The sequence below is a fragment of the Egretta garzetta genome, unplaced genomic scaffold (genome assembly GCF_000687185.1).
Source record: "Egretta garzetta isolate BGI_Z169 unplaced genomic scaffold, ASM68718v1 scaffold617, whole genome shotgun sequence".
Lineage (NCBI taxonomy): Eukaryota > Metazoa > Chordata > Aves > Pelecaniformes > Ardeidae > Egretta > Egretta garzetta.
In genome coordinates this window covers 100,157-113,813 of record NW_009260188.1, presented here as the reverse complement: position 1 = coordinate 113,813, position 13,657 = coordinate 100,157, and the positions used below count along the sequence as shown (strand labels likewise).

The following is a 13,657-nucleotide window of genomic DNA, read 5'->3' as shown; positions in this document are numbered from 1 at the left end:
GAAGTACCTGAAAAAGCCACGGTAGCCTAACAGGTATTATCTGTAAGAGGCAGCATGTCCTGCACTTCGAGTAAACCAAATGGGACTTGAGGGCATTTGGCTCTTTCCAGATAAAGCCTTTAGAGCTGTAATTTAGATTCTCTGACACTCTTACTCGTGTGGTAATTACCTGTTTTCAAATCCCTGTGTGCTGAGGCTCACTACTCAGTACAGTGTTCCTAAGGCAATTCCTTCCATCTGTGTCAACGATCAGTGGGCAAGCATTTCATCACACAAATGCTGGGAACATCCTCCCTAAAAGCAGTGCTCCTTCTCTAACTGCATGCAGAGCCCTGGAGACTGTTTATAAAAATCAATGATTTAGCCACTTAAGAATGTGCCCTTTTGGTACCTGCAGGACATTGAGCCTGCTGCTTTCCTAAATTAGTTTCACTAATGTATCTCAGCAGAGCAGGGAAGATTCCAGGAGTTCAGTGGTACCCGTAATGGCCTAGGAGAGAAGTCCTGCTAGTTTTCAGTTTGTTGCCTTTCTCTAGATCAGTTTCATACTGCTTGGGTTCAGTGCATAAAACCCCTTTTTTAGCACATCCTTGGTAGTGGTTAGTTGCGAGAGTCTGAAGGATCTAAACCAGTTATGTTTAAACTGAATATCTAATCTGTAAACATGAGCGTAGCTGTCAGGTTCCTTCCCCAGACCCAAGACGTGTGGTGCCTTCATGTTTCTCACTGATGCATTGTATACTTACTGACATCTCAAACAAAGCAGAGATGAATGCATCTAAATATTTCTGGGTTTGGTTTTAGTTCATTAGCTTCAAAACCATTGGTTTTGTTTTCATTCTTTATCATAAAATAAAAAACCAGACAGAGCCAAATACCCAAGCCCCTCAGACTTGCATTCCTAGCATTTTAAAGAGTCTTTAATCTGCCCTCTGTCCAGGTCAAACCTTCAAGAGTCTGGCAAAACATAAGAAAGCCTGTACTTCTGTTGGCTAAGGCAGAGAGAAGTGGAGACGCCTCAGAGGGGGCATCATAGTTCCCTGCATAAGAACAGTGCAGAGCTGAGTGGCAGTGCCCCTGCAGATTCTTGCCAGCGTGGGCTGGGGTAAAGGAACACCGTGGGCCAGCAGCACAGTGCATAAGCTTCCAGTGATAACTGGAAGTCTGGGTATCTGCATGGTCCCAGAATTGCCATTTTGTTCGGAGGTGAATGATCCCCACATCTTCTTTCCATCATCCTACAGTGCAAAACAATAGGCTTTATTCAAAGAGCCTAGGAAAGAAGCATGGATGTACTTTTCTTTAGGACACATACTTACTTTAAACATTTCTGCAAGTGCTGGGCTCAGTAAAACGTTGTATTTGAAAGAACAGTCAGGAAAATATCTTGCTATCTAATGAGTGAGCAAGGGGTAGAGAATCTGCCCAGTGCCATGTCATCTTTCTCCCCCAGGAAACTACTCCTTGGTTGTTTATCTGCACTTTTAAGGCAATTAATCAGATTGTTAGTGAGCCATCAAGCTACAGATCCAGAAAGCCAGAAATAGTCTCACTGGATGATTCATCATCTTAAGTGAATTAACATTTTTATGCTGCATGAAATCTAGATAAGTAATGCTCAAGAAAGAAATACTGCACAGTTTCTTACTGAAGCTGTGCTCTTATTTTCAGTGTAGAGTATTCCTGAAAAAATATCCCTTGCTTTAGCATTATACATAGACTGTATAAGCACAGTCAAGTCTCAGATCACAGTAACTGTTGGGAAGAAAAATCATGGGAGTTACTTAGTATGCTGTTAGCAAGAGAGCATTTAAAGTGATGTGTGTCTGTTGAGTAGGGATGCTAATGCAGCCGGTGCGGAGCAAATAATTCAACCGGTTTTGGGATAAGACACAAACCCAAGGTCTTTAGATTGTATTTATTGTTGTTGACTGGTCAGCTGATCTTTGTTAATACCAGATGACTGAATCTGGAAAAATAAAGATAATCTCAATGGTTAATTAAAATGAAACCTCATTGTTTTAGTTTCATTGCTCAAAAAATTATCCTACCATTTCAAGAAATGGTACCAGCTACCACAGTCAAAACAGTTTGCTGGGATAAAATAGTTACCTGGCCTGTATAGCCTAGCTAATAGTTAGATTCAAACAGTGATGTACTGGTTGTTACAGAGAAGTATTTTGTGGCTGATTATTTTGTGACTGACTGGCTCTCTCCTTCTCACTCCCCACCAAATTCCTTTTTATGACAGGAGCTGTACTCTAAGCTGCATTCACTTGGCAAGGTTGAATCTGAAAGCCTGTTAACCCTGACCACCCAGCTTGTCAAGGAAAAGCTGCCAGCATGTGAAGTGGAAGACATTGCAAAACACGAGCAGAAGCTAAAGGAGTGGGAGCAAGAACAAGCACTTCTCACAGAGAGAGAGAGAGAGATGAGAGAAAAGGCTAAGCAGGAAATGGAAGCTAGGAAGCTAGCTGAAGCATCTGCTTAGTACTGGAACTCAAAGACTACCAGAGTGGTATGCATTCCTCTGTCAGCGAACTGAAGTGCTCACCCGTATTAATGTTTCACTTCAATCCTGCTGCAAGTGTGACAATATGTAACTGCTATATGCAAATTAAACTTTTCCCATTTTGCCTGTTTCCTGAAGTAAAGCGCATGTGGTTTAGAAATCTTCATCCTGTATATGATATATTTTCCTCCTGCCATCAGCTAGGCAGCGGGTGGGATGGAGGCAACACAAAGAAACAAAGGCATAAGAAGTAGCTTGCCTGTGATGAAAGGTGTAGAGGGTGGAAGGAACAAAAGAAGAGGGAAGAATTTCAAACACAAGTTGTTTCAGTAGGGGTTTCTCACAGAAAGAATGCCTTGGCTACTCTGAACTTCAGATGCTAAGAGGATTAACGTATATTGGTTGCTTTTTCTTTCCCAACCCATTTGGAAAATTCAGGGTACTATACATGGAGTTGGAAGCCTAACTGGTCTGTTTTTAAAACTACTTTAAAGAGGTTCAGCCTAGCGAGTTAGCACTTGTACAGTCACTCAGATGTGCTTTTCCTGTAAGGAAGTTAGAAATTTCTGAGTTTACGAGTGCTGCTTTGCTCCATTTTTAAGGTCAGTAGAGAAACATGCACAATCACCTCAGGACACACCGAGGAGTCTCATACTGCAGTGCAGTTTCCTTTTATATTCTGGGTGCTGTTTCATAGGGGTTTTGACCTAATTCCCTTCTTGTCTCAGCTGTGTACATGGTCCCATGCCCCATTTTTCAGATCAGTAAAACAATGTAGCTATTCACACAGAGCACAAGGAAAGGGCAAGGGAGGAAAGGATCATCGTGCGCTGGCTGTGGGCTGCATCAGCATCCATCCCTGCTTACATTCCCCATCACCCCTGAATCTCATCAGCTGCAGCCAGCAACTTTATGCAGCTCATGGCAGGATAAATTCCTTGAAAATAGGGAGACCCTAGCAACAGCTCTGCTGTATGGGAGCTTGTTATGGCAACAACAGCGTTGTCTCACTGTGCTTTACCACAGGGTCTGATAAGCATTTCCAGTTTTATCATGCACCTGTCCAGTCTTAGAGTGCTAAAACTCCCATCACATATTCACTGTGCATCCAATGAGAACACACTGCAAATCTGTGAAGTGAACTTGTTTTAAGTGTAGGAAAACACCTTACTACGTGCACCACATGCCTCTCTTATTCCCAGCAAATGCACTCAGAGCCTGATGGCTCTTTCACATCCAAGAACTTGGCAGTAAGGTCCTTCACCCCATCTTGTCAAGCAAGCCTCATAGTTTCACCCATGCTGCAGCAAGAGAATGCTGTCTCCAGTATGTGAGTGATTTTGTGGCTTGGCCTAACTAAACCAGCAGTGAACTTCCCTGGGCAACTTTCTCAAGTCTGAAGTTTTTTTCCTTTTTCTTGGTCTAAATACTTTCTGATTACTAGAAGTTAGGGAGCCTTAAGGGAGAGTAGGAGGCTAAATGCACTCCTAGAACAGTTTCTTCAAAACTGGTGGCTTTAAAAAGGTCATCGCTCTTAGTCCAGCCACAGGAGAACAAAGTGTCCCTTCCCTGACCACGTATGTCAGTTCTTCAGTATCGGAAAACAGCTTGTACATCCAAACGTTAACTATCACTCCTGCATCCTGATTCCCTTCTCAGCTTCTCTCTGCAGACACCATTTCTCCCTCCTGGGATCTTCTCTACACCAGCACAATTTTAAGACCCTCCTTGCTGACACACCGCCTCTGGCCGCTGCAGCTGCCTGACCCTGTTGCTTACGAGACACTGTCTGGCCAGGCCACAATGGGCACTGCCATGTTTCTCCTTGTTTCGTGTTAGCATCCATTTCTTGGCAGCACAAGAAGCCTCACCTCCGCCCTCCCTTGCCCTGCCCAGCAGACAGGCCAGGCTCCTAATGCTAATTGAGCTCCAGCAAGCTGCCAGCTGCCTTGCCCCCCGCTCTCGGAGAGCACGCTTCACTTCCCCTACAGCAAACCTCCCTTTCCAGTTATTTAGACTTAATTATTACAGCAACAGGAGAAGAAAATCCTCTTCTAAGCTCCAAGTAGCCTGTTGATGAATATTACAGGTTGCCTCCTTGTTTTACCCCAGGGGTTAACTTTCAGACTGTGGGGTTTGAATGCTTGGATCCTGGTCCAAAGACTAAACATACGCAGTGTAGATACAACCTTTCTCTGCCTTCCTCCAAATCTCCTCCGTATCCCCCTCTGCCCTTGGGAGAGGGGGGTTTCCCTGCCAAATACTTTGCAGGTGGCAAAGCAGATTCCTGGGGCGAGATGAAGGACACCAAACCCTAGACCTGTAGCAGAGGGTCCAGACCATTTGTGGCTTAAGAAGCCAAAAGTTTTGCCAAGCCCTCTCATTTATCTTTCCCCCTGGTATCAACCCTGAGTGAGAAACCACTTGTGACACTTCCACAGGCTGGGCCAGCTGCACACCAGGGCCCCTCCTCCCACCCTCTCATGCCCCAGCCAAGTATTTCCATGGCCTAGTAGCCTCCTTCTTGCTTCTCCCCACCCCAGGCCTCACCACTCTCACTCAGTTGCAACCAGCTTCCAGAGCAGTGTTTTCTCACCTAGCAAATCCTCAGGTTGCCCACAGGGCTTCCTGCACCCCCTTGAATTCTCCAGCAGTCCTCATCGCTGCTTCTCCTTTGACCTCACCCTTGATGCCCTTCAAGTTCCCCCCGTAGTATGTCCTCTCACATTTATTTATTCCCCTTCTCCAAGGAGGCCAGCCGTGTCTCTTTGCTCCTCACCCTCATCTCAGGCAGCAGCGTGCCCCCAGCTCTGCGGACAGCAAGCAGCCCGGGGTCTCAAGTGCTCGGGCACCCTGAGGTGTGAGGCCCCTGGACACAGCTCAGTCTTAAGAGGCTGGAAACAGGAATTAGCAACTGATGCCTGAGGGAGGGGAGGAAGGTACGCTCCTCTTGGGTGCTCTCCCACCTGCTAGCTTTGAGCAAGGTCAACAGCGAGACAGACAAATTGTGAGACGAGGTAATTCACAGACAGGTGCTGCTCGGGCACGTGCTTGGCTTCCTAAGGGAGACATGGACGGTAGCTTTCCACCACAAACGCAGCAGCATGAAGAGTCAACAGAGTATCAACTAACTCAGCTTGGCTTACCTGCTTTTCTCCTTTTCACTCCAGGAAAAGTAAGATAGACTTGACTGCTCGCCCCCTTGCATAAATCACATAGCACACACAACCTGTTTGTCAGCTGCTTGCTGGATTACTCTTAGAAGTTTGAAGACCACTTGTAAGCAACACCTAGGAGTGAAACTGGGCCGCAGGTAGTCAAAAGCCCATCAGTGCAGATGCCTGCAGCTTTGTGTGCACTCCTGTGATAGCCATCACCCGCTGTGAGGCAGCTGGCTGCCTTTAGAAGAGGGGGCAGAGAAGTCATACAGCAGCTTCTCATCTGCTGCTGCTGAAACATAAGGGAAGAATGTGGATAGGTGTGTATATACGCATATTAAAAAAAAAAAAAAAAAAAAAAAATAGTTTTGTACTCTACAGACACAAAAAGCTGCTGAGTTCATCCAGTCCTGCACCCTGGCACTCATTCAGTGGGAGCTCACAACCCAATGAGCGCTTCCTCGCTGAGGCACTCTCAAGCTTTTTGAAATGTTGCTGGTCCTTGCTGCACTGTTTCAGACAGCTGCCTCCTAGACCTTTCTGTATGTGGATGGGACTGGCAAAATATTTCCTGGAGGGATATTAAAAAAAAAAAAAAAAAAGAAAATAGTTTTGTACTCTACAGACACAAAAAGCTGCTGAGTTCATCCAGTCCTGCACCCTGGCACTCATTCAGTGGGAGCTCACAACCCAATGAGCGCTTCCTCGCTGAGGCACTCTCAAGCTTTTTGAAATGTTGCTGGTCCTTGCTGCACTGTTTCAGACAGCTGCCTCCTAGACCTTTCTGTATGTGGATGGGACTGGCAAAATATTTCCTGGAGGGGACAGACCAAAATCTTTCTTCCTAGTAACACTATCTCCTTCTTTTGGATCACCTCTCCTTCCTAGAAATGTTCCTTCACATCCTGTTTCGTTTGTGACTACAGCTGTGATTTGGATTAAAGGTATTGCAGTTTCTCCCTTGTCAGTATATTTCTGAATCACTGGAGTGCATCTTTCTTCGTGAAAATCTTTTAATAATTTCCCTAGTCATTATAGCGGTGTCTGTATAGCTAAAAGCAGAGGGAAAAAAAACCTCACAGTGCTAGAAGCTATATAGTTGCATGTACAGTCACTGAGCTGTGCATGCAAACAAGGTGACCAGCAACTGAAATACTACCTGCCTGCATTAATGCTTATGGTAAAGCATTGCCAGACTTGCACACGCTAGACAGTGTTAACAGCTCTCCCATGTTTCCCTGGGCATGGGAGAGACCGTTCTTTCAACAATACTAGCCAAAAGAAACAGAAACCAATACGAATGCAAAGCCTCTTTGGTATGTTGGCATCAATTTGGCAGCTGTTAGGAGAAAAAAACCAGCACTTTAAAGGTTAAAGCTCTTCCTTTTAATTCAAAAAGCAGCTTCCCAACTGGAATCCATGGCAGACACCAAATATGCTGCTGATAAGACAAGCAAATATGTAACTCTTCCTCCCACAAGTGTCACTGGCAGAACACTTCCAGTGAAGCAGTGAAGGTCATTATCCATTATTCACAAGAGGAAAATTACATATTTATTCCTTTGCAGCTCAAATAAATGTTGCCTGAAGCCTTGCACAGATGGGCCCTATTTATGGTAACAGCCGACCTTGCCAAGTAAGGTTACTGGATGCTCTCAGACCTGATCTGATGCTGTGTGTACACACAGCACTGGTATCGAGCCCCTTCCCACAGCTTCAAGCACCTGGTCCCCTCACCAGTAGCCTGTCCCAGCCGCTTGCCTGCCTGTCCCAGGTCTCTTTGGTCACCCTAAAACTGTGGGACCACGATGATGACCTACACGAGCTGCAGATGAAGGTTGCCTGGTTGCAAGGGGGTTTCTGACCTGAGCATCTGTCAGTGTGCCACCAAGATAGGCAGAAGACAGCCCGGGGCACAGGTCAGCAAGTGTCCTCTCTTCCCTCACCTCCTCAGGAAGTTCAAGTCATAGCTACACAAGGGAATAGCACCCTTGACTTTGAGGGGTGCACGATGAGGTCCACTGAAAAGCAGCTGACTGCAAGTACTGCTACTGGTTTTGCTGGGGGGCTGTTACGTGGAAACTACAACTGGACCTTGCAAAATGTATTTCTAGTGAGTATGTGAGAATGTCTGTGGTAAGTAAAGTTAAATTTACCTTCCCAGAAATGTAATGGTGGGAAATGTTGAGATGAGGACAAGGTGCTTTGACTGTAGAAGAAAAACTACTGCTGACATACATGATGAACACCCTGAACTTGGGACAGTGACTCCTTCAAAATAAAACTGTGGAGAATGAAGTGTAGGTCAAGAATTAGCGACAAAACATTAATTCAAGAGTAACTTAAGATACTAAACATGGTACTAAAAGAAAATGGTGCCATCTAGTCTGGGTCAATCTCCCCATGGAAATACATATATCTGTCAGTAAACGCAAAGTTGTCACTGAACTCCACTAGCAATTGCATACTATTAACTCTGTTGCTGTTCTCAAACATTTCTGATAAACTCAAGTCCACTCAACCCATGCTAAATTGCAGATGCCCCAGGCACAGAAATAGCATTAGAGCCCCATTGACAAGCACATTAGATTATCAGGACAAAATTCAGTTTTCAATATACCTTGTTTATTTCAAATCCTGACAATTCCTCCCTTAAATGAATTGGGAAAGAAACTTACAGGTCTGTTCTGGTCCTTACACATGGTAACTGCTGCTATAATTACATCGCTGGAAATTGTAAACTCTTCCTGGAAATACTGACTTGCTCTGTGGGGGTATGGGGTTCATATTAAGTATTTAAATGACTCAGTGGTTTAGATTCCCTTCAACTCTTTAAGCTAAGGAAGTAATGCAGCTGGGCTGAGATAACAGATTTATAAAAGCGCAGTCAAAATGAATTTCTGGACCTTAACAGGTATAACAGGGTGTAAGCTCAGACATCGTTATGTGTATTTAGCTTTGTTTTTGTTAGGAGGTAAGTTCCATCTATTTCACTTATCTTCTCTGTGTAGTTTATATGCACAGATGATGGCCCGAGCTGTGGTATGATGTGTAAACCATGGCATATGCAATTGTTTTGGCAATGGAGCTGGCAGCAGATGCACAGGCAGCCTTGGCCCCTGCCTTTGCCAGCTATTCACACTGGGGCCAGTAATGCTGGAGTTGTTGAACTGCAGAGAAGCAGCTACATCAAGTGGTAAGGAGCTGTGAGAACCAGTGAACAGGGCTCTGCGAACCACAGCACCTGCCAATTTAGTTCTTTAGTTCCCCTCAGTATTTAATTTCTGGTGGAAATGATGCTGAGCATGCAGTCAAAAACCCAGCAAATCCCCTGCCAAGCTGAGGGCACTCAGCCTCTGGTCGTTTTGGGCTGAACCTGAAGAAAGCACATGCAGCACAAGAGAGGACGTTGCCCCGGGGGTTTCATGCTAGTGCAGACAGCTCGTGTCTGAGGGAGATGAAAGTAGGGGCCACAGCAGGAGGCAGTGGGCAAAAACTGTTCCCTGGGTGAAGGACATGGGCAATGCTTGTGCAGCAGAAGTGCCGCATGCCCAGAAACACCCTCTAGGAAGCCAAGAAGCTTTGCCGCGATCAATGCTGGGAATGAGCTGGATCTATGAGGTGTCACCATGGCTCTTACTCAAGAGACCCCTGGACACCTCTTTTCACCCCATCCTAGGAACCATGAAAAGCTACAATTTCCTCCCAAGCACTGAACACTAGGAATCAGTATTAAACAGTCTCCAGGTCTAGGATGCCACAAGACAGATCCCTCATTTTAGACAGACCAAAAAGGTCTGAGTGACTATCATTTCCCCATGCCATCTGAAATACTTCATAAGCTGATGGAATTTGTTCATTAACACTAGTGGAAATAAAATTTCTCCTCCTCAGCAGCTGCGTTGAAGAAAGGAGCTTTCATTTGGCATCTGGAAGCAGTAAGCCAAACACCACAGGCCAGGCTGGCCTGCCCCTATCTGCAGGTACCATGAGTAGTCCCACCTGTGCAAATCCAGAACTTCATCCTGCAGCTGCAGGTGATAATTGGTGTTGAAGCCTGACCTGGTTTGTTTTGCACAATCATTTTAGTATATTTTAAGTAGCATCAGGCCACTCTACCACAACAGCTCAAAAAAACTTCAATGTAGACATATGCAGGATTATATTTGAGATATAAGGTTTGCAGCAGTTGACTCCCCTCATCTGGTCTTCATTTTTCTCTACTTCGTCATGCTCAGCCCAATTCAGGCCAAGCACAGTATTTATTAGTTATGAGAAGTTACAAATGAAACCTTAAGAAGCTGGAGTTGGAGAAGGGTCCACAAAAAAGGCTGCTATGTTGAGGGCAAAGGAAATTGCCCAGGGCTACTGCCTCTCCTGGGAGCAAGCACCCCTTGCTCCCTGCTGGCCCAGCCTTTACCTGCTTTCATGTCATTACCATCTCCCTGAGCTTAAAAAAAGGTAAGTGTTGACTGCTGCACCTCGCCATGGCAGGCATTGCAGCAGCAAGCAAAACTGCAAAGGCAGAAAGCCTCATCTTACAGCGTCCCTTTAACAGCAGCAGAGGAAAAGTCCAATTTTATAAAGTAAAAAAATAAACTGAGAGCCCAGCTTCCCCAGATGCTCCATCCCTTCTCGCTGGGATCACTGGGCAGCAGCAGTCGGGACGGGTCCATGTCCACCGGAGACAAGATGCACCCTCTTGTTAAACTGCAACAACTTTGGAAAAGACCTCTCTCTTTTCCAAACCAGGGTGGGCTCAGTTTGACATAACTTTATTTGGTATCATCTCAGGCACAGCCCCTTGAATGGGTACTTACTGAAAATGAGGTGTTTTCTCATGCTGCTGAGGGATACAGAAATGAGAACAACAAAAAGAAGCCACGTCATGGTACATCATGGTAAATGTTTTACGCCACAAGAGATAAAAGTAATCTTCTGCATTTATTTTCCAATTTCTAAATAGAGATTGGTTCTTATCTAGTGTTTAAATAGTGATTGACCTTTTGATAAAAAAAGAACAACAAACCATATAGTAGGTAATCATGATTGAAGGAAAGGGAAAACTTAAAAATACGCACATACACAAAGACAAGAAACATGTCGACACCACTTTACCACTTTTGTATTTTATTGTGGAACTGAGTTTGTTTCCTTTACATCAAATATCCTCAATGGACGAGGGGATATTGCACACAAATATCATAAAAGCACTACATATTACTTTCACTGGAAACTAATTTTCTACATTAGATATGACTGGATAGAATAGAAGTGATGCAGGATTATAAGACATAATACCATACACAGCTGCAGACTGACACAAACACCATTCAGAACAAGAGAGAGGAGGTGTGTGAGGTGCTTCTCAGCCAGCAACAAGACTGTTTCTTTCCATAGTTTGGAAGATAATGGCTGCATGCAAATGCGTGAAAGCGTATGTCAGATTTCCTCTTTTACAGTTGTGATTACAGCCCAGTCTTGAAGAGATAGCTCCTGCCATCTGGAGCTCCTAGCTAGTCTAGTGCGGAGAAGCTGCTTTTTTAATTCTTTTTTTTTTTTTTTTCTTTCTATATTTTTATGCCATTGTTTTATTTAGTTACTTAATTTTTTTAGATTTTTTTTTGTAAATTCACAACAAACAGACTTTTTTTCTTTTTTTTTATTTTAAATAGCAAACATTTTTAAACCAGGTGAATAATATAATTGCATTCTAAGAAATGCTTACCCCTAGTTGCTTTTAGTGTTTTGTTCAATTATTAAGTGAAAAGATGAAAGCTTACAGTTTCTTTCAAGTGTAAACATTATACTTTTTTCTTTTCTAATAAATCCAGACCAACAAAATTACTATTTCTCTCAAAACATCGTTACTGAGCAAGAACCTCTGGCGACAGTTGAACAAAGAGAAGCGTATGACAGAAATGTCCCAAATGCACAGTAAGCGCTCTTCGGAGCTGACTTGCTTGTGGTGGGAGGGATTGGAAATTCAATTAACAGATTGATTAAATCTTAGTAAATGAGTACCGGAACTCTCCTAAAATGCGTAAGCTATCGTAGACAATTAAAAAAACCAACAAACATTCCTATACACAGTTATCTCCATTCACCACAGTATGTAAATTAAGTAAAAAAAAACCAAACCAAAACAAAACCCAAAAGTGATTTCTATGAAAGATGGGGTGAAAATAGAGGTCAATAAAGTCAGACCCACCACAGGACTTTGAAAAGGCATGCAGGAGAGGCCCTGTCCAAGTTCAGGAGTGGGGTGGGATCTCCAAAGTTAATTCTTCACTGAATTAGATGAAGCGGTATAGTAATAGCATAAAGATCATGACTGGGGATGCTGTTATGGGTAATACCATCACTTAAATGGAGTCTCCTTTACACTCAGATATTGAATCTTTATAATTAGAGTAATCAATAACAAACCATGCTCCTAGAAATCTATGCTGATCAACAGCACTCATTGTTAATGTACATGGTACATTTTGATGACTGTTACGCTAAACTAATTGTGTAGTACTGGGACTAGCACAGTTAGGTTAGTTCCACAGGCAGGAAAGACATTAAGGGCAAGAGGAGCTAATGGAGGAGTTCATCGCTGTGTTGCACCCAGGTACCGCTGCCATTTGAAAGGGAATGGATGGATCAGGCGTTACAGTACCTCAGAATAGCCAGACCGGGTTTTAGTGTTCTCGTAGCAGCAAAAAAAGCGAATGTACATTTTAAGATCAGTGGTAACTGTCTAATTACTGTTATTATTTTAGAAGTAAAACAAATGCTTGAGCCATCACAAACTTGCTTGGGGAGACTTAAGGCTTGATTCCAGTTTCATTTACAGCAGGACCAAATGACTGTAGCTTCCCTGACTGTAGTGAAATTGCTCCTGATTCACAGGAGTAAGTGGCGTAAGTGAGATTAATCTCAGGACCACTGCTGTACTTAAAACAGATTTTCTACCAAAGCAGAGATACAAACCTTTTCAGATATTGTCAGAAAATCAGTTCCCACCCACTCAAAAAGTTTGAAATCTGACCTATATAAGAAAGTAGACAAAGCAGAAAGATTTGTAGAAATAGTACAACTATTCTGCCAAACATTTTGCCTATAACTTTGTAGACTATGTATTACAAAAGCAATTTTAAGTGAATGATTATGAGCCCAGCAAACTTGCTTGTTTTCACAATGCATTTCCATCTGCCTTTTGTGCCAGTCATTCTGAGTTATTCTTAATGACTTAAAAGGTATAGCAATAAATAAAACAGCATTGCTAGAGATACCTAAAAAAAGAGAAGACATTAAAAATAAATCAAAACCCCCAACAACTGACAAACAGTAATTCACAGCATTAAATGGGCCTCAGGAGCCCACATTTAAAGAATCCTAAAGCAGTATAAAAAAAACCGTCATAAAAATTAGGAGTGCAAACATATACCTATTAAACAAAAATATCCTAACAATGTAAAATTGAAATAAATTATAAGTAAAGAAAATAAAATGAGGTCATAGTTCACTACATTGTGAAACTTGATATCAGCCATAGCGGTGAATCAACAGACCAGCACATATCTTCATTCTGGAGGCCTTTAGACCTTCTTTAAATTCAGATTTTCAAACCTCCTACAATATAACAAGATTTTTTTAATTGGGGTAAAACTTCTGAGACTAAAAAATCCAAACTGTCTTAAATTATGGAACAGTGATACTGTTCCTCTGCAAGCAGTCTAGAGAAGGAAAGGAAGGGGGACAGGAAGGAGGAAAGGAAGGAGGAAAGGGAAGGAAGAGTAAGAGAAGAGTAAAAGAAGAGACAAAGAAAGGAAGAGGAAAGGAAGAAGAAAGGAAGAGCAAGAGTAAAAGAAGAGCAAGAGTAGAAGAAGAGTAAATGAGAGGAAGAAAGAAAGGAGAAGGAAAGGGGGAAGGGGGAAGGAGGAAGGGGGAAGGGGAAAGGGGGAAGGGGGAAGGGGCAAGGGGCAAGGGGAAAAGGGGA

The 13,657-nt window shown here is 43.4% G+C and overlaps 1 protein-coding gene across 4 annotated transcripts in view; it reads left to right on the top strand.

The window, feature by feature from the left end:
* MRPS27 (mitochondrial ribosomal protein S27) overlaps window positions 1-5,936 on the top strand; it is a 49,956-nt gene extending 44,020 nt beyond the window's left edge. For all 4 annotated transcript variants that reach the window (XM_035897512.1, XM_035897510.1, XM_009642176.2 and 1 more), the window contains one exon: window positions 2,252-5,936. In XM_035897512.1, coding sequence (XP_035753405.1) covers window positions 2,252-2,491 — 240 coding nt within the window. In that variant the 3' untranslated portion in view covers window positions 2,492-5,936. The remainder of the gene's footprint in view (window positions 1-2,251) is intronic.
* The last annotated feature ends 7,721 nt before the right edge of the window (window positions 5,937-13,657 follow it).